Source organism: Emiliania huxleyi, assembly GCF_000372725.1.
Source record: "Emiliania huxleyi CCMP1516 unplaced genomic scaffold EMIHUscaffold_39, whole genome shotgun sequence".
Taxonomy (NCBI): domain Eukaryota; phylum Haptophyta; order Isochrysidales; family Noelaerhabdaceae; genus Emiliania; species Emiliania huxleyi.
Window position 1 is genome coordinate 137,931 of NW_005199045.1, and position 24,502 is coordinate 162,432.

Here is a 24,502-nt window from a genome sequence, read left to right on the forward strand (position 1 = left end):
CTCTGCGCTCCGCGGCTCCGTTCTCGGGTCGTGAGCTATCGGTTCATCGCCCCACCACCCTTGGCAGCACAAAGCCGCGCCAGATGTCCGCCAGCTCTGGAGCCGCTCCCTCGCGGCTATCGAAGCGCTCCTCGTCCCAAGCGATCAGGTAGCCCAGCCGCATCACCTCGACCGCCCGCTTGCGAGCCGCTGTTGGGAAGAGCTCGTGCGACCGCGGCGACCACTCCTCTGCCTTGAGGACCAGCCTGCCCACCTCCACCGCCTCGGCCGCTGGCTGTAGGTTGGCCGGCCTGGGGGAGGGCAGAGGCTTGGGGTGTTCAAAGAGAGGATCCGGCGAGCCGGGGAGAGACCATTGCAGTGCGCGCCTCAGTGCGAGTGCCTTGGCCTCGCCCGCCACGCGCACGCCGAAGCGGCCCGTCGAAACGCTCGCGGAGACGACGACGCCGACCTTGCCGTTCATCGAGGGCCGCGAGACGAGAGAGCGGATCTTGACTGTGGAACCGACTGCCGCAGCGGTCGGATCCGACTCGCTCCACGAGCAGAGGACGCGCGCCCGCTCGAGGGCGGAAGGCTCGCCGGCGAGCGGGTCCGCGCCGCCGCGCAGCAGCGCCCGCACCCGGTCGACGGTGAGCGCCTGCGGAAGAGGGGCAATGGGCGTGAGGACAGCGCGCTCACGCCTTCGGCCGCTAGTCTCGGGGACGCCTCGAGGTGCTGGAGCGGCGTCCAGCCGCGGCTGGCGACCAGCCAGGCGGCGAGGTCGGCGTGGCCTCCTTCGGTTGCAGCCTCCTCGGGCGTGCCGAAGGGCGTAGCAGCGCGGGAGGCGCCGTAGGAGGAGAGGAGTTTGGCGACGTCGAGGTGGCCCTGGTGGCACGCAGCGAACAGCGGCGTGGCGCCGTCCTGCTGGGCTTGGTTGACGGCCGCGCCAGCCTCGAGAAGCAGCCGGGCGCACTCGAGGTGGCCCTCCTGGCTCGCGAAGAACAGCGGTGTACAACCGTCGGCCCTGGCTTGGTTGACCGCCGCGCCAGCGTCGCGCAGCAGCCGGGCGCACTCGAGGTTGCTGTGCTCGCACGCGGCGAACAGCGGCGTGACGCCATTGTTGCAGGCTTGGTTGACCGCCGCGCCAGTCTCGAGGAGCAGCCGGACGATCTCGACCTCACCGTTGTGGCACGCGATGGTCAGCGGCGTGGCGCCGTCCTCGTCGGCTTGGTTGACCGCCGCGCTGGCCTCGAGAAGCAGCCGGACACACTCGAGGTGGCCCTGGTAGCACGCCATGAACAGCGGCGTGGCGCCGTCGTGTTGGGCTTGGTTGACCGCCGCCCTGGCCTGGAGAAGCAGCCGAGTAATCTGCTCGTAGCCTTTGCCAGCGGCAAACACCAGCGCGGTGTAGCCGTTGCTGTTCTGCAGGTTGGCATCCGTCCCGCGCCGCAGCAGCAGCTCGACCACCCGCTCGTGGCCTTTGTGAGCGGCGTCCATCAGCGCGGTGACGCCGTAGCTGCTCTGCAGGTTGACCTCCGCGCCGTGCTGCAACAGCAGCTCGACCAGCCGCTCGTGGCCGTTGCCGGCGGTCGTCATCAGCGCAGTGATGCCACTCACAGCGCCTTCCCCGCAAGTCGCGTTGACCCGCCCGCCGCTGCTGAGCCACGCCAGCAGCGCCGCCTCGTTGCCTTGCGCAGCCGCTTGCCTGATCTCTTCGGGAAGGCTGCCGATCTCCTCGGAGATGCCCTCTGGCACTTCACGTGGCGCTTCCTCCGGCTGCGAAGACGCGGTTGAGGTCGCGGGCATCTCTCACTTGGTAGACAGAGATCGAAGAAAAAACCCCAGGGCAGGGCGGGCCCGGGGGGGCGGCGGGCGCGGGGTGCGGGGTGCGGTGCGGTGCGTGCAGTCGTGTGTTTGGCGTCCTGTTGTGTGTGCCTTCGCTTGTTATTAACATCAAAGTCTAGCTCAAGAAAAAACCAATCGAGGCATGGAAGGAGGACAGGGCCCCCACCTGCACGAGCAGGATTTTGGAAGGACGATCAGGGACACAGGGGAGCGGGAGTGGGGAGCGCATCGCGACAACCCGGAGGGGGGCTGGGTAGGGTTCACCCACACGACAGAGTCCCAGGGATCCCCCTCTCTCTCGTATAGGTAGGAAGGACAAAGTTGCACCCGGCGGCACGGGGGCAGGCGCGGGCCCCCTACTGGTTGCGCTCTCCTAGTTCTCCTGCTCCTGACAAGGGACAGCGACAGGTTCGCAGCACGGTGGACTCCTATTCCACTGGCGATCTCTCTCGACTAGCGACCTTCCTCCGGCTTCTCACTGGCAGTCTCTCACTATCACGGGCACACTGACAGGGGCGGCCGAGGCTCACGCCGAGGGTGGCAGGGGCGGTGATAGGAGTCTCTCACTCTGTGGGCTTCGCTAGAGGTGCGGCCTACGCATGTCCTCGTCCTTGAGGGGGAAGGGGAAGGGGCTGTGTGTCTGTGCATGCATGTGTGTGTGCGTGCGTGCGTACGTGTGTGTGTGTGTGTGTGTGTGCGTGCGTGCGTGCGTGTGCGTGTGCGACCCGCCCTGAGCGACCACGATGGCGAGCGCGCCCGAGCACCGAAGCGCCGCGAGCGCCGGCGAGCACCGCCGCCCGCGCCTTGGCGTGGAGCGGTAGTACATGACGCGGCGCCCAGCATGCTCTATCATGCGTCGCCCCGCACAGTGGCCGAGCCGACCGCCGCTCGAACTGGCGCTGAGTGGCTCCCAGATCGAGCGCGGCAGGCTCAGTCGCACCTTCGCGGAGCGAACGCGAGTCGAGCCGTCGCCGTTCGCCGCAGCCGTCCGCCGTCCGCCGTCCGCCGTCCGCCGTCCGCCGTCCACCGTCCGCCGTCCGCCGTCCGCCGTCCGCCGTCCGCCGTCCACCGTCCGCCATCACTCGTTTTGCGCGACGCGCTCGCGCAGTGTGGACGCGCGCCGCCCAGCGCCGGACGTGCCGGAGCCGGTCCGGCGCGCGCGCGGGCGACCAGCGCCTGTAAACAGACAGCCGTGCCTCCCGCGTACAGGTCCCTCTTCGTACATCCTCCTGCTGATCTCCGCAAAGTCCTGCTCCCTCCCTCGTCTCGCCCTGCGCGTCTGCTCCGCCTCACCGTCTTCTGCCCTGCGTCGTCTGGCGACGGGTCCTCCATAGTCGTCGAGGTCGCCCCTCGTGCCTCTTCCCAACGTTCCCTCGGCGGCCGATGCCGTCTGCTCCGGCTCCCCAGTCCCCGGGTCTGCCCTGCTCTCGTCTGCGCTAGCTTCTGCTTCGTCCTCACCGGCGTCTCTCCTCTTCCTTCTCCCCTTTTGTATGCTTTGTACATCGCGTCGATTCCTTTTCGCGTGAGCACCAGCCTGAAGCCCGCCCAGCATCTGAACCGCTCCCTAAGTCGAAGGAGCATCATCAGTCTCACCCACTTCGCTCTCTGCCCACCGTCTCCGCTCCCTCCCGCTTGAGCCGCCGTCGCGGCCCTCGTTCGTCCCACTGGCTGTTGGCCCGTCCCTGCGTTGCCTGCGTTATCCCTCCTCTGCGACTCCCTCAAGGCCGGCCGAGCCTCTTTCCACCCAGTGAAGAGCTTCCTCAGACGCATCGTTGGGACTTTTACAGACATTTGTTTTTTTAAATGAACTCGGGGGCACGGCACGCGGCACAAACGGGGCACAAACGCCAGGCGGGGAGGCACGTAGTGACGCAAGGGAGTCTAGGCGACGGTGGCGTCCTCCGACGCCACGGCGAGCCGGAGGTCAGAGATTTGTTTTCCAGTGTGTACGTTTCTCTCTCTCCCCCCCATCCCGCGTCGATCCATACCGCGTTGGTGTCCCAGTCGTTGGTCGGACTGTGTTTCGCCTTCCTATCGCGGCGAGGAGGGGAGCGGCGGAGAGGGGGAGAGGAAGAGAAGAGGAAAGAAGGTTTGACGGCGGGAGCGAACACCACCCTCTCGGGATTTCCGTGCCAGCCAATAATAATATTTACCCCCCTCCGCCTCGCAAAAGAAAAAGCGAAACCCCGGAACCAGCCGATCGCGCGTAAACGGCGTCGAATGAAGCCCGCCGGTTTGATCGACAGTCGCGAGATTTACCGCCGTCGACCAGAGAATCGACGGCAGCATGCAAACGATGTGCCAGGCTTGCGCGGCGCTCGCGCCGCGCAGGCTGGCCCATCGAGCGCGCTCTCTGGCGCTGTCCTGGCCACGCGCGGCGCCGCGCGTGCCGCGCGCCACTCGCCGCGGCAGCGCGGCAGGCAGTACAGCGACACTGCAGCCTCGCGAACGTCGCGCACAGATCCAGGAGGCTGCCCACCAAGCAGCAGAGTGCTGCACCGGCATGCAGCGGGCGCTGTGGCGCTGCGGCGCCGTCTCCCCGCCCTGTCCACGGAGCAGGCGCGCGGCGGCACGGCCCTCCACCAGTCGCAGGAGGTGCGCACCTCCCAAAGGAAGCACCACAGATGCTCCCTCAGCACACGCAGCTTTGCGCCGTTTCTTATCTTCTTTCCCAGGCAGGTTTCGCGACTCTGCGTGGCCGACTCACACCGCGAGCCTTCCTGTCTCCCTGCTGCCGATTCATCGGTTGTGCTCAGTCAAGATATTGTAGAGACCGACCATATGCACAATATCTTGACTGAGAGCTAAGCCCAGTTCGACGATCGGCAGCCTCACCGAAGGTCGCGCCGCTGCGCAGCGAGAGCCAGGCTCGCCCGGCGAAGGTCCACTGCCACCACCCAGGCCGCGGGAGCCGAACGGCTGCGCCGAGAACAGCTCCCTCAGTGTGCTCCGCGGCTCACCAGTGAGCAGTGTGCGCCGCGGCGCCGTCCAGCCACTTTGGCGGCCAGCCACCGGACGAGTTCTTCGACTCTGAAGGACAGAAAGGACAACAAAAACAGAAAGGTACCGTCTGAAAGGTATTTTTATGCTCTATTGACTGGCGAAAAAATCCCCCCAAAATGTTTTCACAGCGTGATTCACAGGTACTGTAAGCATGAGCGAAGCGTCTTGGGTCCGTGGTTGTGTTTTTGTACGTACGTACTTTAAGCTTACTGGGAGAAAAGAAACTGGCGGGCGCTTGTTTCTCTCTTTTTGTATGAGCAAGCACGGGAAGAGGTTAGTTTCAGTCTGGGCCACGAAAATGCTGCAGACGCGCTCCTGTGGCCGCCACGCAGGGTGCTGGCGACCGCCGGCGAGGCTCAAGGCTGTCGCCTCGCTCAAGACGTCAGAGACTGTCGCAGCTCCCGTCGAGTCCTTCCCGTCATCCGGCGAGCTCTGGGTGGAGATACTTCACTCGGGTGGTGCTGCACCGATCAGCCGCGGGGACGAGGTCGAGCTCCACTACGCCTGCCTCCTCGCTCGCTCCGCCTGCTGCATGGACTCGTCGCGCTCCAAGCCGTGCAGCCGGCGAGAGCCGATGCGCGTCGAGGTTGGAAGCGGCCGGGTGGTCGAGGGGATGGATCGCGGCCTGTGTCAGCTGGGGCTGGGCGACCTGGCTCGCATCCACGTGCCCGCGCGCCTTGGGTACGGAGACGAACTCGCCGGCCCGATCCCGCCCGGATCGGCCCTCGTCTTTGAGGTTGAGGTTGTGCGAGTCAACGGCGCCGCCTGCGCCGGCCTGCCCACTCCGCTGCTGCGGCAGCTGCTCACGCTGCCTGCCATGCCGCCGCCGCTCCGCGCCATCACGTCACCGCTCGTCCACGCCGAAGCGGCGCGCACCGCCGCCGCCGCCGCCGCCGCTTGCGCTGCCGGGCCCTCGAGCTGGTCCGGGTGGGTGCGGCGGCTGCGCGGGCCTCTGCGGCCGTCGGAGGCGGCGCACTTCGAGCGCTTCTTCGCGGCGCGGCTCGGCAGCGAGGCCGCCGTCCCTAGCCGCGGGATGCGCCTCCTCCTATCCTAGCACTGGCGTGTACGCACCGGGTCTCTCCCCACCAATCAGTGCGATGCGGCGAGACTCTGCTCACGCGTTGAGCCGTCTGCCTCCCCCGCCTCTAGGCCGCACTCGAGGCTGCAGCTTCGCAGGCCGACTTTGGCGCCTCGCTGCTGCCCGGAGCGCTGCCCGTGCCTCGGGCGCCTCACGGGAGTGCGTGGGACGGCAAGGCGCCTCTCGTGCTGACCGGACCGCGAGCGGGATGGGCGCCGCGCGAGTGGGGCTGGGGGTGGTTCGGCGAGCGGCACGGCGATGAGGCGGTCCTCTGCAAGCAGCGCGCGCCGATCTTCGACGAGGACGACTCCTCTCTCCTCCGCCCTCTTCGGCCACGCCGCGGCCTCCCCTTCACCCTCCCCGCCGCCTCCCCACAGGACCGCGGCGACTCGACGCTCATAGCAGAGTGCTCGCTGCGCGAGTGAGACGCGGCGCGGCGCGAGACCGCGGGCAAGGAGACGGCGCCGAAGATCGGCTCCGTCGCCGTGTAGGTATATGCGGTACGCCGAGGAGATGGAGACTGCGCCGGAGGAGCTGCCTCTCCTCTACATGAATGGATGGGACTTGTTCGAGTCGCACCCGTGCTTGTGGGACGCGTCGATCGATCAGATCCCGGGAAGCATCACCAACTTGTCGACGGCAGCTGCGCCTCCTCCCCTTCCGCCGCTCCCGCCACGCTCTTCAACTCCCCAGTTTCCGCCTCCGCCTCCGCCTCCGCCTCCGCCTAACCCCTCAGCTGACGCCTCTTCCCGCCACCTCCCGCCGTTGCCACCCGCAGGCGGCCTACGTGGCGATGCACAAGCGATTCCGCCTAGGCGGCGACTCGCTCGAGTATGCGACGGGCAAGGCGCTTCCTAGACACCTCCCCAGACACCTCCCCAGACACCTCCCCAGACACCTCCCCAGACACCTCCCCAGACACCTCCCTAGACACCTTCCCAGACACCTTCCCAGACACCTCCCCAGACACCTTCCCAGACACCTTCCCAGACACCTCCCTAGACGCTCCCTAGACGCTCCCTAGACGCTCCCTAGACGCTCCCTAGACTCGAGTGCGCGTGACGGGCGAGGCGCGGCAGCGACGCCAGCTTCCACCTGGTTGCCCTGGGGGCACGCCTGCAACACGTCCACGACACGTCCACGACACGTTCACGGCGTGACCACAGGTGCGGCAGCTGTGCAAGGTCTTCATCGGCTGCCGCGGCGCCATCACGCGCATGCACGCCCTCGACGCGGCGCAAGAAGGGGCGAGGGTGGCGCACGCCCGTGACATGTCCGAGACATTTCCCACAGGCATACCGACAACCACCGCGCCCACGCGTGGCTCTCACAGCTGCACGGCGACGAGCCGTGCTTCGCCGCACCGCCGCGGCCGTGGGCCGCGCCGGCCTCACACGCGCCCTTGTGAGCAGGCCACAAGCTGTACGTCGCCGCGCCGCCGGGCGAGGGGAGGCGGATACACCCGCGGAGGCCGGGAGGCGGCGGGAGGCTGCCGCGGCTCGATCCCCTGGACGCGTCGCAGAGGGCGGCGCCGCAGCACGCCGGCGTGGAGCTGTGGGCGACCGTGCTCAGCCCCGGCGAGACGATCGTGCTTCCCGAGGGGTGGTGGCACTACGCCGCCTCCCTCTCCCCCACAGTCACGCTGATGTGCAACTTTTGGGACCAGAGCAACGTGCGCGCGGTGGAGGATATCTTCACCGAGCAAGCCGCGCGCGCGCTCGACGAGCAGCGGCGCGAGGCGGCCGCCAAGGCCGCGAGCGGCGCCGGCCCGCCCGTCGCCGCGGTCTCCGCCGCCACCTCGAGTGCAGAGCGCCCGATCGGCGCTGGCGAGCCTCGACTCTACCGCGTCGTCCACGCGCCGTTTGTCTACTTGCGCGCCGCGCCCAGCACGGAGGCGCCGATGCTTGGAATCGCGCGCAAGGGCGCGACCGTCGAGGCGGACGCGATGCGCGACGGCTGGCTCCGCCTAGCGGAGCCGTGCAAGGGCGGCGGGTGCGGGTGGGTCCTGGAGCATGGGGGCCGCATGGGGCTGGGGAAGCTTCTTGAGCCGACTCAGGAGTGAGTCGCTCGCGTGTCGGTGAAAATACAGACACACCGTCAATACACAAAATGCCTTGCCGATCCTAGAGCTAGAGAGATGACTCCCCCGCGGGAAATTACACGTGAACTGTGGTTGCACACCGCGCACAGAGTCTGCGAGCCAACGTACGGGCCGGCGCAGCGCAGGAGTCCACCCCCCCCCCCCCCACTCCTCGACGACTCCAATAAGGGCACGCCCTTCTGTACAAAGAGCCCACTCCGGCATCACTGCATCGAGAGCGGAACATTGCCCAGCTTTTTCGCTGCGGCCTGACGCCGTTTGAGCGCCTCGTCTGCGGGCGCCTGCTGCGAAAGTGGAGTGTTCCCAAAGGTGCGCGCCGCGGCCGGCGCGGCGGGCTCCGCGGGCGCGGGTGCACGGCCGGGCGCAGCAGCACGAGAGCGAAGGAGGACCTTCATGCAGAGGTAGACGAGCGTCGCGAGAGCCATGCCGAGCCACGGCGGACACTGCAGCAGCTTGCAGCAGTGCCAGGTCGCCATCGTGGCGGCTGGTGGCACGAGACGGCTCGCGAGCGACGGCATTCGGCGCGGCAACGGCTTCCGCGTTGTTCGATTTTCTTCTTTGCCCCTCCCTTAACCCTTTCAGGCCCACATTTCGAGCGTGTGAACAGCAGCTCCTGAGAACGGCGCCGCAGGCGCCTGTTGATAGGTCCAGGTGATAGCCCTGGATGGGCAATGCATTCGCCTACCTGGGCCTCAGATCGCCCGACCGCGTCCCGGTGCTCTGTCTGTGGTCGGATTTGTGACGCCGCCGCACCGCGCCGCGGCCGGGGGCCCGCCGGAGGACGAGGATGGCCGTGACGGACCGGGACGAGCTCTGGGAGGTTCAGTGTCAGTGAGTATATTGTAGAGACCGACCATGTGCACAATATTTTGACTGAGAGCTAAGCCAGGGGAGGCGATGCCGGGGCCGTACAGCAGCTTGATGGTGCTTCGCCGGCGTAGAAGCGGCCGCGGAGGGCTCCGGGTGCCTGAAAAAGACGGATTTACGTGGGCTGTGGGAGATTTACTGTCGACTCAAACGACACTGTGCCGTGATCCTCTCATATATGGCTAAATAATTGACCGAGCCGTTTTAAAGTTCCACCCGCTACGACTGGAGATATATCGAGATTTGTTCTCCAGGAACGTTATGGCGCGAAAGGGTTAACCCTTTTACGAACACATTTCGAGCGAGTGAAAACCAACTCCTGAGCACGGCGCCGCAGGCGCCTGTTGATAGGTCCAGGTGATAGCCCTGGATGGGCAATGCATTCGCCTACTTGGGCCTCAGATCGCCCGACCGCGTCCCGGTGCTCTGTGGTCGGATTTGTGACGCCGCCGCACCGCGCCGCGGCGGCCGGGGGCCCTCCGAGGACGAGGATGGCCGTGACGGACCGGGACGAGCTCTGGGAGGTTCAGTGTCAGTGAGTATATTGTAGAGGCCACCCATGTGCACAATATCTTGACTGACTGAGAGAGCTAAGCCAGGGGAGGCGATGCCGGGGCCGTACAGCAGCTTGATGGTGCTTCGCCGGCGTAGAAGCGGCCGCGGCGGGCTCCGGGTGCCTGAAAAAGACGGATTTACGTGGGCTGTGGGAGATTTACTGTCGACTCAAACGACACTGTGCCGTGATCCTCTCATATATGGCTAAATAATTGACCGAGCCGTTTTAAAGTTCCACCCGCTACGACTGGAGATATATCGAGATTTGGTCACCATGACCACTATGAAGCAAAAGGGTTAAGTGCGATAATGTAGTCCCCACAATCGCTGTCGTGGGATCGCTTGTCATGTGAGAGAGTGCGTTGTGTTCTTGTTTTGTATCCGCTTTCTCTTCCACACAGGTGTGTATTATTTTTGCTTGGCCGGACCTCATGCCGGGGTAGGTAGGGTAGGTCTGGGCCCTCCCGTCGGGGTTTTCCCTGTTTTCACGCCGGAATTGTCACAGCAGAAAAAGAAATCTTCCGCGGAAATCACGATGTCAACCACCCTCCCCAAGTCGTTGATCTGGTGCTTGTAGGGCTTGAGAGTGGCCTGCCACGATGTCACAGGAAGGACTGTGGTTGCAGGATAGTAGCACCAACCATCACCGTTTAGTTGGTATAGTACCCCACCTTCACCGATCCCGTGATTTCTTTTTTAGTTTCCCATAAGACCATACCCCCCCGCCTCTGGCAGACCTGCTTGGGGTATGGTAGGGCTAGTCTTGGGCGGTCAGGACCATACGCCCCCCCCCCCTCCCCCTTTGGGCCGCCGAGGCTACCATACCATACCCCGGAAAAAGTTGGAACCCAGCCATTCCATCAAAAAGAATTTAAACCCTCGAAAAGAATTACGCTCCTTGTGAATAATATGACTCGAGGGCTGACCAGCGGGCTCAGAAACGTTTTCTGACCGAAGGGCTGCCAAGACAGGTCCGGACGCGTCCCATGTCGTCATTGTCGATCCTTCCCAGCCTCTCCGCCGGCCGTGCTGTTTTGCCCGCGGCCGCGCGGCTACTTCCGCTGGCGTCACGACTCGCATCTACGGGCGTGCTTCGCCGCGCCACTACGTCGGCGCCACGCAATATTTCAACCACCTCAGGCTCCTCCGGCCGGACCACTCGGGCCGGCGCTGGCGCCCTCTCGACCGGTGCGCCGTCATTCGGCGGTGGCTATCGCGGCGGCCGGTGCAACTTCTCGTCCGGCTCCTCGTCATCCTCCTTTGGCGGCAGCATCCCAAACATCTCCGACATTCCGGCGCCGTCGGCCTCGCTCGTCGCCGCGGCTGTCGTCGGCGCCTCCGCTCTCTACCTGGCCAAGCGGGCGGTGCTGATGACGGACGCCGGAGTTACGTACGTCGTCCAGAACAATCTGACCGGCCAGCTTGACGTGCACACAGAGCCAGGCATCCACTACATAGTGCCCTTCTTCTCCACGGTGACGGACTACAAGCAAGTCATCACGTCGACATTCGAGGCTGACGAGGCCGTCATCGCCCGCTTCGCCGACACGTACGTCGGGATGATCCCCGTCACCTTCCGCTTCAAGCTGCCCGCCGACCCGGAAGGCGTGCGCAAGATGCACCGCGAGTTCCGCTCCGAGACGAACCTGGTCAAGTCGCTGCTGATGCGGAACGCGTCGAACGTGACGGTGATCACGGCGACGCAGTACACCGGCGAGGAGTTCTTCCAGGGCGGCCTGAACCAGTTCAAGACCCAGCTCGCTGATCAGCTGCAGAATGGCATCTACCTCACCGAGCGCCGGCAGGTCGAGATCGAGCAGACCGACCTCGCGCCCGTCGGCTTGGCTTCCCCCGACGGCCCGGGCCCCAAGCTCGTGCGCGCCAAGCAGCTGGTGTGGAAGACGGTGCCCATTCTCCAGGACAATGGCGTGCCGCAGCGCGCCGAGAACCCGCTCTCCCAGTACGGCATCGACGTCACCCAAGTGCTGATTGGCGACCCGCGCCCCGAGCCCAATTTGGACCGGCTGCTGATGGACAAGAAGCGCCTCGTCGCCGAGCGCATCAAGACGGTGCAGGAACAGGAGACGTCCAAGGCGCAGGCGAACACCGAGCAGCTCAAGAAGGAGATCGAGCGCACGCGCGCGGTGCAGGACGCCCAACGCCAAAAGGAGCTGCGCACGATCGAGATGCAGCGCGAGGTCGTCGACGACGCGGGGGAGACACGCTCCACTCTGCGCCCATTCTCTCCTGAGGTGTGGCGTTTGAGATTACGTAGGTCGACGTCGCGAAGCAGGTGGCGGAGCGCGAGACGATCGAGCAGCGCAAGCTGCAGGACCTCGCCGTGATCCAAAAGGAGAAGGAGCTCGCGATCGCGCGCGCCGAGCTCGACATCCAGAAGGCGAACGCAAGCGCGGCCCGGTTCCAAGCCGACGCGATCGCCGCCAAGGGCAAGGCCGAGGCGGAGGTGCTGGCGGCCAAGTACAAGGCCAAGGCGCAGAACAAGGAGATCTTCCTGGCCGAGACGCAGCGCGACATGGCGACGGCGCTCTACTCCAACCTGAAGGACTTCACGGTCGAGATGCCGCAGAACGTCATCGTCGGCGCGGGCGGCGCCGACGGCGGCGGCGCGGGCAGGATGCCGTCGAATCTCGACGTGATCACGAGCTTCTCGGCGCTCGGCCTGATGGAGAAGGCGGTGAAGAGCAAGGCGGCGGCGTGAGACCCAAGAAGGGGTGGAAGCCAAGGTTCAGCTCAAGGTTCCGCATGTTCATGTGATTGCTGACTCACATACCGTACGTACACTCGCTTGCTATTTTTTCGCTCCCCGCCACAGCCCTGCGGGTCTTCATAGTAGACCGGAGGGCTACGACGCCTTTTCACACTCGCCAAGGGGCTGCATACCGTATTGTTGCGTCTTTCCAAAAAGAGTGGCTTAGCGTACCGTGTCGTGCGGCTGCTGCTGCTGACTCCTGACGACCCCCGCGAGGCCGAGGCCGGCACGGGACGACCGATCGCGACGGCCACCGAGCGACCACGCAGCCGTAATCACAGAATCTTCCCAACACTCCCTTCGGCGCGAGTGGTTAGGCTTGGACAGTAGGGTAGCACCAACCATCACTCGGGTATCTTACCGGCCCTCGCCAACGCAGTGCTATCGGGAGCTGTTACCCATCTCCTCTCCGTTTTATTTATCTCCGCGCAAGACATAAAAGGGTGGCTAAGGGCTCTGCTCGCAAGGCGCCCGCGTCGCAGACGCGGTACCATTGACAAATCTGCAATACACCCCCACACGAACAAATAGCAAAATCCGAATACCGTGCAGAAACCATGTGATGTGGGCCGTGGACGGGGGCAAGCCTTCAGCTGGTGCCAAGATATGTTTTACGGGAGCACTGCAGCAACCACAGCCGGGGGCTATTGCAACACATATGGAGAGCCTCCTGCGTGACCTCGGGGACGCGCGCGACGCCTGTAACAACCTGCCTTTTGACGATGCGCTGCGCGACAAGATAGCTACCGAACTGGATCGCTGCTCCGCCTCTCGAGCGCATGTTGGTGACGAAGCCGCCGGTCAAGAGGTGGGCGGAATTGGTCAGCCGGCAGAAGGATCCGTCCATCAAGACGCGTCGTCAGGCTGCGCTCACCGCCATGCTGCGCGTCGTCGACCGCCTCCCCGCTCGGGGGCCAAGCCAAGGTGCTGCGTACTCGAGTAGCCTTACTGTAGGAACCTTTCATGCTCCAAGCTGAGGGAGGGTGTAGAGGATGTAGAGTGTAGAGCGCTGTAGAGCTGTAGAGATGTAGAGCGCTCTGGAGCGCTGTAGAGCTGTAGAGCTCTACATCCGCCGCGTGACGAGGCGCCTGCGTTGTAGAGCGATGTAGAGCGCGATTTTGTTGTAGAGTTTGTTGTAGAGGCTCTACAGCCAAACCGCCGGGAAGGCAGTGACTCAAAGAGGTCGAGCCGCGCTAATGGGGTGTCTCCGAGCTTAGTGAAGCTCTGATGGACAGCCCTGACTATCCCTGACACACAGAGAGTCCCTCTGACGGCACACAACACCCTATAACTGCGTCATGACCAGCCTGCCATGTGTCGCCGGTGCCGCATTCGTCGCTGTGCTTCTTTAGCAGGCGGTGGACTGTCGGCTGCGAGGACGGTCGCATTTGCGCGAGGCGAGGCGAGCATTCAGACGCGTTGCATGCGCCATGACTCGCGCCAGCGCGTGCGGGAGCTCCTGGCTGAGCGTTGAGTCCAGGCGAGTTGCGCTGGCCACTATCGCTACGCCGAGCCGAGCTGACGCGCCGAGGCGCCGGCCAGTCGCAGCCGTGAGGCATGCCATAGCAGCAGAGGCACCTGCCACCCATTGGGCGGGCAGACAGAAGGCCAGGGCAGCACTGGCAAGTGCAACGCGCCTCATGTCGGAGAGCGACCGTGGGTCGTTCGCCGCTTATGATGTAGAGTTTGTGTAGAGATTTCACGTTGTAGAGCGCCTCTACATCGCTCTACAACGCAGGCGCCTCGTCACGCGGCGGATGTAGAGCTCTACAGCTCTACAGCGCTCTCCAGCTCTACAGCTCTACAGCGCTCTACACTCTACATCCTCTACACCCTCCCTCAGGCTCCAAGGTGACGCAGCCAGCCCCATCCGCCCCCCTTGCACAGACTCTTCCCGCTTGACTGAAACCAGAGGGGTGAGGAACCACCCCGACCCAGTTAATGGCGCGTCGGGGCCAGCGCCTTCAAATGCGCCCCAACCCTCCACTGCTGCCGCCTCATCCTGCGCTGCCACCGGTGCGCGCCGGCTCGAGGCTTTCCGGGCACACGAGGACACAAGGCGGCAACGTCTGCCCACTGTCCGCGCAGGTGTGCGGCGCTCGTCGAGATTGACGGCAGGGCGTTGGGCTCGGCGGCGATGTTGGAGGGTGCGCGTGCGGGTGAGGCGTCCGCGGGTGAGGCGTCCGGCCGCTAGTGTGCGCACCCTCGAGCCGTCACGACCCCGACCGTCAGCTTCTCTGCGTGAATATGTGTGGCTAGCGTGCTTCCACTGCGCGCCCGCGCCTGCGGCGCCGCCGCGGCTCCCCACCCTTTTGCGCAGCAACACCTTAAACTTTTCAGGCCCTCCAAATTCGGGTCGGAGCGTAGCGGAGTGGGCCCCGAGTTTGAAAAGGGCGACGGACGCTTGCGTCCTAGCCTCCAACAACGCCTCCCCGGCGCAGAGGGGCCCCCGGAGGGATGCACAACCGACTCACGCCACGCCGCTTGCGGCGGTCCTCTTCCCAGCTCCGCTGAGCACTTGGAGCACTTGGAGCACTTGGAGTGCAGTCAGTAACCGCACATCCAGGGCCGGGGAGCTAAGAAGCGCACCCAGCGGGCCGGATGATTGGCATCGTGAACGCCGCACTTGGAGCACTTGGAGTGCAGTTATCAGCCTCACATCCAGGGCCGGGGAGCTGAGAAGCGCACCAAGCGGGCCGGATCGGCATCGATTTAGCCCACGTTATTTATTTAGCTGCGCGCTGCCGTGCTCCACCCTCGCCGGGCGGGCGGCGGGCGCCGGCGACGGGGAGCAGGGCACGCTGCGCATCGCGGGCGCGGTGCGCGGCCCGTCTCCGTCCGAGCGGCCGGCCGGCGACACCTCTCGCAAGTACGTCTCAGGCGACCACTTCCGGCCTCTAGGATGTACGCGCTGCTGTCGCTTCCAGCAATCGTTGGCACCTCTGCAGACGTCGGACGCCCGATCGTCTGGAGCATCGCTGGCTCGGACTCGGGCGGCGGCGCGGGCGTGCAAGTGCGCCGCACTCACTCCTCCCCCACCCTTCTCACCGCTCGCGTCAGGAGCTCGCCGCCCCTTAGGCCGACCTGCTGACGTGCCACTCGCTCGGAGCCCACGGCTGCACCGTCGTGACAGCACTCACGGCCCAGAACTCGGTCGGTGTGCGCCACGTCGAGCTGGCGAGCGGCGATTCGGTCCAACTCGCCGCGCAACAACACCGCTCGCCACCCGGCCCTCGCCAACGCTCAGTGGCGACGCGTCGTCCTGCAGGTGCGCGCTACGCTTCATGCACTCGCCGCCGACCTCCCGCCGCGGGCGATCAAGATCGGCATGCTCGGCGGTGAAGCGAGCGTACTCGAGGTTGGCGCATTCCTCGCGGCGGCTGAGGCGGCGACAGAAGAGGCGGGCGGGGCGGAGGGCGCGGCGGCCGGCGCCTATGCCGCCCGCCCGTTCGCGGCGTCGCCGTCCGTCGTGTGTGACCCCGTCCTCGTCTCGTCGAGTGGCGCCCGGCTGCTCTCCGAGGAGGGCCTCGCCGCGTTGCGCTCATCGGTCCTTCCGCGGTGCCGGCTGCTCACGCCAAACCTGGCAGAGGCAGAGGCGCTGCTCGAGCGGCGCATCACGACGGCGGCCGAGGCCGAGGCGGCGGCGGTGGAGCTGCGCCGCCGCGCCGGCTGCGGCGCCGTGCTGCTCAAGGGCGGCCACGCCGCCTACTTTGCGGCCCAAGGGGAGGGCGCTGCCGGCGGCGGCAGATCGCCGCCTCCGGCGATGGACGTCCTCGTCGACGGCGGAGCTCCGCCCGTGTGGCGCGAGCGCTCGCCGCAGAGGCGGGCTGCTCGCCGGCTGGACGCGGGCGGCCGAGCGCGCTCTCTGCCGAATAGGCTGAGCTGCGCGCGCGTCGGAGCGACCGAGGCTGCTGGCGGCGGATGCCACGGGACGGGGTGCGTCCTCTCGACTGCGATCGCGGCGATGCTCGCGCACGGCCACCCGCTCGTCGACTCGGTGGTGCTGGCGAAGGCGTACGTGACGCAAGGCATGGCCTCCGCCGCCGCCGTGGGCGCCGGCCCCGCGCCCGTCGCCCACACCGGCTGGCCCTCGTCGCCCTCCTCCATGCCGGTGCTCAGCCGCTCGGCTGCCGCCGCAGCCGCACCGCCGCGGTTCGCGCGGTGCGACGGCGACGCCGCGCGCGGCCTGTACCCCGTGCTCGACTCGAAGGAGTCGGTCGCCGCCGCCGTCGCTGCCGGCGCGCGCGACGTGCAGCTCCGCATCAAGGGCGCCGGCGCCGCGCGGGTGGCGTCGGAGGTGCGCGGCGCTCAGGCGGCTTGCGCGGCGGCGGGCGCGCGGCTGTGGGTCAACGACTATGGGCGCATCGCGGTGTCGGAGGGGGCGTACGGCGTCCACTTGGGGCGAGAGGGGGCCCTCGCGGAGGCTGCCCCCCGAGCGAGCCCCAAGGCCCTCACCCGCGGTGTTGCCGCCCGGCGCCGTAGGCAGGAGGACCTCGCCGCGCTGACCGACAGCGAGGCGGGCATGGAGGAGCTGCGCGCCCTCTCCGATGCTGGGGTGCGGCTCGGCGTCTCGACCCACACCTTCGCCGAGCTCGCCGCCGCCCTCGCAGTCGGGCCCTCCTACGTCGCCTTGGGGCCGGTCTTTGCGACCACCTCGAAGCGCGTCGTCGCCGCCGCCGCCGGGCCGGCCGCCGCCGGGCCGGCCGCCGCCGGGCCGGCCGTCGCGGCGGGCGAGGCGCCGTCGCGCGAGGTGGAGCCAAAGGGCCTCGCCGGGGTCGCCCACTGGCGCGCGCTCCTCCCGGGCGACGTGCCGCTCGTCGCAATCGGTGGCATCTCGCTCGACGCCGCCCCGAGTGTGCTCGGCGCCGGGGCGCAGGGCCTTGCCGTCATCGGCGCCCTCACAGGGGCGCCCGACCTCGGCGCGGCGGTGCGCGCTTGGCTGCCGCTGTGGCGAGCGGGGCCGAGGGACGAACGGGCGCGTGCTGATGGCACTCTGTGATCTGCGCTGGCTATTTTTTTCACTCTTGGTTTCGTCTGCATGTTCAGGGGGGAGGCTGGTGGCTGCCGAAGAAAGGGGGAGCCGCGCGGGGGAGACGGATCCGAGGAGAGAAGGGGGGGCGAGACCTTCCACGTCCGGGAACTATTCCGGCAACAGTCGCTCCGTACGCAATGGCTCGCCGAACAGCTGAGGGACTTGCACGAGACTGTGGGGTACTGGAACCTGCACGAGACGAACGTGAACCCGCCTGGGGGGGCGACCGACCCGGCGCGCACGTGCTCAAATCGGACGTGGTTTCGGAACTGGAGGCGGTCTCCAGGACGGCCAAATGGAACTGGGCGTGCGCGACGGGCGTGCGGTCATCAGCCTTCAGCATGACGGTGTCGTGATAGTCCCGCTGCCGAGAGACCATGGCAATGAGGAGGAGCTGCGCCGGGACCTGCAGAGAGTCAGCTCAGCGGCGCTTGGATACGACCAGCCTGTGGAGATCAAGCCCATGACCGATGGGGCTGACCCAAACCCGGTGAGAGGTAAGCTCGCCCCAGCCTGGGCAACAAACCTAGGTGCATGCGTGGCCGGCCGCGTGGGGCCGCAGGAGGCGGTAGCGGGAGAGCACGCCCTCCGACCTACCCCGTCCGAGACGCTGGTGAGAGCAGGCCTGCTCCCAATCGTGGACGGAGTCCTATGGGTGGCAGCAGATGCCAGACAGTGGCAGCAGCTACAGTCAGGGGGGGAAATGACCGCCCTCAACCCGGCTAGGGAAGGCCCCGGGGGCGAGGTGATACGCCTATGGCGGAGGAACTGCCTCTTGCGGGCCACGAGATGCAGGCTGCGGGCGATCAGATGGGCTCAAGCGACGCCGGGGGGTGGTGGAGCGGTGGTCATGATTGATGAGATTGCCGTCTCCAGGTCATTCGGGACCGAGGCTGTTATCGATGTACACACCACCGAAGGGATGAAGCGGTGCGGACTCGCAGCCGACTCCAAGCTGGGACAAACATGGCGGGAGGACCTCGCGGTCATGCTAGCCGTGCCAGGCCTGTCCCGTGGGAAGGGCCACGTGATACAAGAAGGGGAGGTGGCCTCCCTCGCCCTCCCGGTGAGATCGTCGGTAGGTGACTCTGGAGAAGCAGCCGTGGAGATGTCGGACGGAGAGGTCCTGATGACGGCCGACACGACCCGACTGAGCCGATACAATGACGAGGTGGCGGCGGCGTACCGGACCACGGTTGCCTTCGAGGAGATGATGAGGAACCGGGCGCCCGGCCGAGCCCCCCAGCGACCGACGCTGATCCTGGCCACGGACACGTCCACGGTGATGGGGACCGAGATGGGGGTGGTGCAGCGCATAGCTGGTCGGGGGGGGCACTCGACCCCAAGGACTTGGCGTCGATGCGGGCCACGGACCTCGACGAGCTGAACGTGGCGGCACCCGAAACGATAGGCGGGCCGGTCTGGGTCTATTTCCTCGACGATAAGGGCGGCTTCAGGGCGGACTGGGTACTGGTGTGGGCGACCCCACACCCGGGCTCGGGTCTGACCAGGGCCCACATCCAATATGTGGGTCGAGACACCCCGCACAACGAGCCGGGATGGGGGGCGGGCTTCTGTGGCGTGACATGCCGCGGAGAGCAGGACCTGCAACCAGGCCGCTCGGGGAAGGTTGACCGGCTTGTCACCCGAAGCGCCAGCGGCTGGACCACCTGCCTGGACCTTGAGAACGGTGTGATGGCTAGCCGGGCGCCGGGGAGCGCATCCCGCATCGCGACAACCCGGAGGGGGGCTGGGCAGGATTCACCCACACGACAGGGTCCCAGGGCGGCACGGGGGCAGGCGCGGGCAGCCTCCTATAAATAGAGAAACATTTTATACGAGCGTCACTTTGTACCAACCCCCCCTAGTTCGTGGGGACCCCCCCCGCCGGTCGGTGGTCTGCCCCCGAGGTGGACCGGACCCCCCCCCTCCGGTCGGTCGCTCTCTCGGCGGCGGGAGGTGTGACGACCGACCCCCCCCTCGGTCGGTGTCCTTGCCGTGAGCCCCCTCAAACAAACGTTCTCCCTCCTTCTGAGCACTTGAGCACTGGATAGGGTCGATTCCGCATGGTACGGGACCCCTCGATCGTCTCGCCTTCCCTCACTGGTGTGTTCATTGGGGGGGGTCATAACAAACACGGTGCAGGATCGAGGTGCACGCTGCCGAAGCAGTCCCCCCTCTCCCCGACGGCGATGTGGGCGTGACCGATCGAGCTACAAGAGGAGCTTGTTCGGCATGATCGGGGTGAGCCGAGCAGTTCCTCACTTCCTCAATGGGTGAGCTTCAGATCTCAGGCAAACCTTCCCCCTCACCTTCGGCTCATGTGGATTCGAACCACCGCCGGGATGGAAGCTTCCTGCTTCCATCTTGAGAGACAGCGCCGCCCTCCTTCTCGCGAACCGCCACGGGCGCTTCGAAATCGCCGATTTTCACTATGAAAACCAGTCACGCAGCCAAGCGCCAAGGAGACTCTTCGCCGAGGCCCGAGCAAGCCCGACCGCACACATATATGTGGAGCATCTACGCAGTCGCAGGCCTGGTCCTGCTTGCCGTTGCTTTGTACAAGCTCTGGCAGCGCTCCAGTTCTCCACAGTACGCGCGCATCGTCCCTTCTGATGACTACGATGACTTGCCAAGGAGGTGCTGGCCGCGCTCAAGCGGCTCGTCAACGGGTACAGTGTGTCGCCGGCGAAGCTAATCATGGACGACGACGACGACCAGAGTGTGGACATGGACGAGCTCGTGTTCCGACCCAATCCTGTAGAGCGTCTCGAGCTCAGCCACTCGGACGACGAGGAGTGATTAGACGGGGGGAGAGGTCGCTTGGTGTCTCTAGTATTTCGAGATACTAATTTATTCACAGCTGCGGCGAGCGTGTGCGGTGTGACCCTCGAGCCAACCCGACCGACCCCCCCCCCCCCCGGTCTGCGCTCCGACCGACCGGACCCCCCCTCCGGTCTGCGGTCCTCCGCGGCCGTCGACCGGACCCCCCCTGCGGTCGGTCGGTCTGCGCTGGGCGCTCAAACCGCGAACTCGGCCTGTTCACTACAAGATGACGCTCGTATTAGGGATGGGCGACAACCCGACGGGCAGACCCCGCCCCGCTCGGAGGGCGTGCACCACACAGCAATTAGACATATTTCATATATCGTTGCTGCGTTTCTTCATCTCGTGCCAGTGTGCTAAAAAGAAAGGAAACAGAGAACACCCAAACGAGGGATAGGGGGGAAAGAAAGAAAACAGACAAGCCCAGGGGGAGTAGAATTCTTCCTGCGGCTCCGGTGGTGAGCCGGTGTGTGTGCCAGTCCGCGCCAGTCCGCGCCCTTGTCGTGCCAGTGTACTGTGAGACAGGCTTGCTTTATAAGTAGCGCGAATCCGCTAGGATTCTCGCCAGCTCTGCTGAGGGGTGGTGCTGGGCTTCGTGCGGCGCTCGCCCTGCAGGCCGTAGGCCTCTGTACCACATCATCTACTTCACACCACGAGGCGTCGAAGCTAACGAGATATTGGATGAGATATCGGATGAGATATCGGCAGACTTGCGCCCGTCGGCGCAATCGAGTGTCTGCCCTTCATCGCTCGCACGCCTCGCCATCACCTCTCAGTCGCCATGGCCCTCACCGTGAGCACGGATGCCATCATTGAGAAGCTGTCTGGCACGGCTGGAGCCGATTCGCAGGTGCACAGTATAACAAGCGGGCAGATCATCGTGTGCGTGGGTGGCAGAGTCGTCGATGGTGGGACGAAGCAGTTCACCGTCAAAGTGATGCACCCAGACGCGACGGCAGCGCAGGCCGCGGAGCTGGCACGGCCGATCATCAAAGGGCTGCTGGGGCAGGCGGTGACAGCGGGGGAGACCGCCGCCGCCCAGGAAGCCGAGAGGGAGCACTTGCAAGACACCAAGTTGTTCTCCGCTAATCAGCTGGGCAGGATCTTTACCGGTTGGGCCGGATGGCTGGATACCCTCCGGGCCAACAAGATGCTCGAGGCCGACGAAGAGCGCCGTGACGAGGTCGCCTCGGCGCAGGTCAAGATATCAGGTGCCAACGAGGCACTGAAAATGTTCCGTAAGCTGCCACAGTGCAAGGAGGCAGAGGAAGGCCACGTTGTCACGGCTGAAGTTCTCAAGGTGGCAGACGAGATGCCGGCGTTCCGTGCAGCATCGATCGCCACCAGCACGAGAATCCAAATGTTCTTTGGTGCGCTCAACGCCGTCATCCTCAGCGAACGGCACAGCGCGATGCTGGAAGAGATTGCCGGGACGTGTCTCGGCCACTCGGTGGACTGGTCGAGGCGGGCTGCGTCGACGCCGGTCGATTACACCGCCGCCGTCGACGAGTACAAGCAGGTGGATTGCTACTGAGGGGAGCCTGACCGCACTCGCGTGGGGGGGCGGCGCTTCACGCCGAAGCCGTACCGGGCTCGCACGGAGACTCTACTCCGAGAGCGTTGGGCAAAGTGCATCGCCTCCCTCCCCTCACTCAACGCATGTCAGGCTTAGCCGCCGCACCCGCGGCGGCGAGGCTGAGGGTCTCTCTTCGGTCGTACCGCAAGAAGGACGCATTACTCAATACAACCTCTCCCTCTCTACCTCCTCTACGCGAGCAGCCGCGTCGAAGTACGGAGGGGCCCTTTGCAGAGGTAGCGCGAATCCGCCAGGATTCTCGCCAGCTCTGCTGAGGGGTGGTGCTGGGCTTCGTGCGGCGCTCGCCCTGCAGGCCGTAGGCCTCTGTACCACATCATCTACTTCACACCACGAGGCGTCGAAGCTAACGAGATATTGGATGAGATATCGGATGAGATATCGGCAGACTTGCGCCCGTCGGCGCAATCGAGTGTCTGCCCTTCATCGCTCGCACGCCTCGCCATCACCTCTCAGTCGCCTCCCGCCCACCACGCCCTGGCGACTGTGTTCTGTACTGATGTTTGATTCCACCCGAGAGGATGCTCCGGGTGCGTCTTGCGGGTATCTCCCTGTCCCTCCGCCTGTCATGTGCATGTCTGCTGCTGACTGTCGTGTGTGATGTCGGTCGTCTGGGGGGGGGCAAAGTGCATCGCCTCCCTCCCCTCACTCAACGCATGTCAGGCTTAGCCGCCGCACCCGCGGCGGCGAGGCTGAGGGTCTCTCTTCGGTCGTACCGCAAGAAGGACGCATTACTCAATACAACCTCTCCCTCTCTACCTCCTCTACGCGAGCAGCCGCGTCGAAGTACGGAGGGGCGCTTGAGGAATTCTTCCTGCCCAGCGCGTGCGAGCGGTCGCAAGCGCTGCGATGTGAGCCGAGTGCCGAACCCACTCCCCGCTAACACCTCCCTCAATCCACGCGCCTATCCTATCTGCGCAGGAGCGACGACGAAGCCGAGTTTGACTTCTCGAAGAAGAAGAAGGCGCGCCGCCCCCGCCAGCCCGCTCCTTCCCGCAGCCGCAAACCGCTGCGTGCTGAACTGGTGGCTGGTGGTTGCGTATCGTCCCGCAGAAGAAGAAGCCCAAGGAGGAGGAGGCCGAGGCACCCGCGCCGCCGCCGGCGGACGAGGACGACGACGATGACCTGGACTTCACCAAGAAGAAGAAGGCGCGCGCGCCGTCTCTCCGCGGTCCGTTCCCACCGGCCCGTGCAAACTCTGAGCTCGGCCCCGCTCCTGCGGCGCAGAAGAAGAAGCCGAAGGAGGCGGAGGAGGCGCCTCCCGCGGACGAGGACGACGACGACGACGATCTGGATTTCACCAAGAAGAAGAAGGCGCGTTGGCTGCCGCGCCGTTGCAGCTGCTGCCACCGCCGCCCCGCCGCCGCCGCAACCGCCGCCCCGCCGCCGCCGCAGAAGTCGGCCCCGGTTGCCGCGCCCATATCTCATTCCCCTCTGTTGTCCCCGGCGGCCGCGCAGAAGAAGAAGCCCAAGGAGGAGGCTTCCCCTCCGGGCGAGGGGGAGGGCGAGGAGGATGGCGAGAGCGATGACGACCCAGGCGGTGACGACGACGAGGAGGCACCCCCCCCCCCCCCCCGGCCCCCCGCCCCCTCCGCCCCTCCTCCTCGAGGGCCGGCTTCGACGACTGCTCGCTCCCTCTCCAGGAGGGCGACTTCGTCTCCATCCCGCGGGACCGCGAGTACAAGTGCGGAGGGGGGCCCCATCCTGCCGCCGCCCTCGCTGCACCGTCTTCACCGGTTCACATGTGAACAGGTACGAGGAGCTGCTCGACCGGATGTACTCGCTGCTGGTGGCCAACAACCCCGAGCTCGCCGGAGATCGCAAGCGCTTCCTCATGAAGCCGCCGCAGGTGGTGCGGGAAGGCTCGAAGCGCGTGGTCCGTGACCCCTGCGCTGCCGGCCAGCGCCTCTCGCCGCCGGCGGGTCTTCACAGCAAGCGCGCGCGCGCGTAGGTCATCATCAACTTTGGCGACATTTGCAAGACGCTGAACCGGTCGCAGGACCACGTCTTCGCCTTCATGCTCGCCGAGATGGGCGCGCGCTCCGTAGACGCCGCCACGCCCTGCCGCCCTGCTCTTCCCTCGCCCGCCGCCTCCAGACAGCCCCGCCGTCTAAGCAAGAGCGTTCGACCGCTGGCCCTTCTAGGCACCACCGGCTCGATCGACGCGTCCAGCCGGATGGTGATCAAGGGACGGTTCCCGCCCAAGGCCATCGAGCAGATCATCCGCCGGTACGTGGTGGAGTACGTCTCGTGCTCGTCTTGCAAATCGCCAAACACGGGGCTGCAAAAGTCCAACCGGCTCTACTTCATGCAGTGCAACAATTGCGGCGCGCGCCGGTCGGTCACTCCGATCAAGACGGGCTTCGTCGCAATCTCGAGGGGCGCCCGCCGCGCCAAACGCGCCGCGTAGAGAGGTCTGGGAGAGCGCGAGAGAGCCCCGGCCGAGACTTTCGGCCCGCGGCAAGCGCCTTCCGAGTCCGCGCCGCGTGCGACGTGCACTTTAAATAAATAAATAAAATGGGCAGATTCTGAGACGAGATGGGGTTTAGGGACACGCACATGTACATGGAGGTGTCGACTGTCCTCTGTCGTCTCGCGTCTCGCCGCCCTCGTGGCTCGCGTGCAGCTGCACGTGTACACCTCGTGTAGGGTGTAGCTGCACGTTCTTGCTGTGAGGGATCTTTTCAATCGACAATCCGCCGATCTAGGGTCCCTCCCTACCGGCTACCGCTAGCGCTAACCCCGCATTCCCCATTTTTTATTTGACAGTGCGAAAGGATCGCGCGCCCCCCGCGTCCTCCACGCGTTCACCACCTTCCCGAGCGCCCTAGCCGCAGCAGCCCAGCGCGGCCCCT

General features: G+C 65.8%; 6 protein-coding genes across 6 annotated transcripts; 5 read left to right on the top strand and 1 right to left on the bottom strand.

Moving 5' to 3' along the window:
- Positions 1-43: 43 nt before the first annotated feature.
- EMIHUDRAFT_310696 (hypothetical protein) lies at positions 44-460 on the bottom strand (the record flags this gene model as incomplete). The annotated part of the gene is made up of 2 exons (XM_005771140.1): positions 44-290; positions 351-460. The coding sequence occupies 2 exons, from the start codon at positions 458-460 to the stop codon at positions 44-46; spliced, it is 357 nt and encodes a 118-aa protein (XP_005771197.1).
- A 4,636-nt stretch (positions 461-5,096) lies between these two features.
- EMIHUDRAFT_355527 (hypothetical protein) lies at positions 5,097-8,002 on the top strand. Its single transcript, XM_005771141.1, has 7 exons — positions 5,097-5,836; positions 5,974-6,204; positions 6,280-6,323; positions 6,394-6,749; positions 7,069-7,121; positions 7,196-7,242; positions 7,315-8,002. Exons 4-7 carry the CDS (start codon positions 6,696-6,698, stop codon positions 7,962-7,964), a joined length of 804 nt encoding a protein of 267 aa, XP_005771198.1. The 5' UTR covers positions 5,097-5,836; positions 5,974-6,204; positions 6,280-6,323; positions 6,394-6,695; the 3' UTR covers positions 7,965-8,002.
- A 2,400-nt stretch (positions 8,003-10,402) lies between these two features.
- EMIHUDRAFT_436140 (hypothetical protein) lies at positions 10,403-12,365 on the top strand. The gene is made up of 2 exons (XM_005771142.1): positions 10,403-11,623; positions 11,701-12,365. Exons 1-2 carry the CDS (start codon positions 10,412-10,414, stop codon positions 12,142-12,144), a joined length of 1,656 nt encoding a protein of 551 aa, XP_005771199.1. The 5' UTR covers positions 10,403-10,411; the 3' UTR covers positions 12,145-12,365.
- Positions 12,366-12,755: 390 nt separating this feature from the next.
- EMIHUDRAFT_355530 (hypothetical protein) lies at positions 12,756-14,381 on the top strand (the record flags this gene model as incomplete). Its single annotated transcript, XM_005771143.1, has 2 exons — positions 12,756-13,119; positions 14,284-14,381. Coding segments are annotated over exons 1-2 (364 nt in total), but the record flags the coding sequence as incomplete, so codon positions are not given.
- Positions 14,382-15,097: 716 nt separating this feature from the next.
- Positions 15,098-20,029, top strand: EMIHUDRAFT_102278 (hypothetical protein; the record flags this gene model as incomplete). Its single annotated transcript, XM_005771144.1, has 6 exons — positions 15,098-15,208; positions 15,274-15,387; positions 15,464-17,122; positions 17,514-17,724; positions 18,310-18,509; positions 19,865-20,029. 6 exons carry the CDS (start codon positions 15,098-15,100, stop codon positions 20,027-20,029), a joined length of 2,460 nt encoding a protein of 819 aa, XP_005771201.1.
- Positions 20,030-22,469: 2,440 nt separating this feature from the next.
- On the top strand, positions 22,470-24,169 carry EMIHUDRAFT_355533 (hypothetical protein). Its single transcript, XM_005771145.1, has 8 exons — positions 22,470-22,498; positions 22,569-22,796; positions 22,875-22,961; positions 23,106-23,204; positions 23,291-23,331; positions 23,400-23,523; positions 23,599-23,680; positions 23,792-24,169. The coding sequence occupies exons 6-8, from the start codon at positions 23,422-23,424 to the stop codon at positions 24,055-24,057; spliced, it is 450 nt and encodes a 149-aa protein (XP_005771202.1). The 5' UTR covers positions 22,470-22,498; positions 22,569-22,796; positions 22,875-22,961; positions 23,106-23,204; positions 23,291-23,331; positions 23,400-23,421; the 3' UTR covers positions 24,058-24,169.
- The last annotated feature ends 333 nt before the right edge of the window (positions 24,170-24,502 follow it).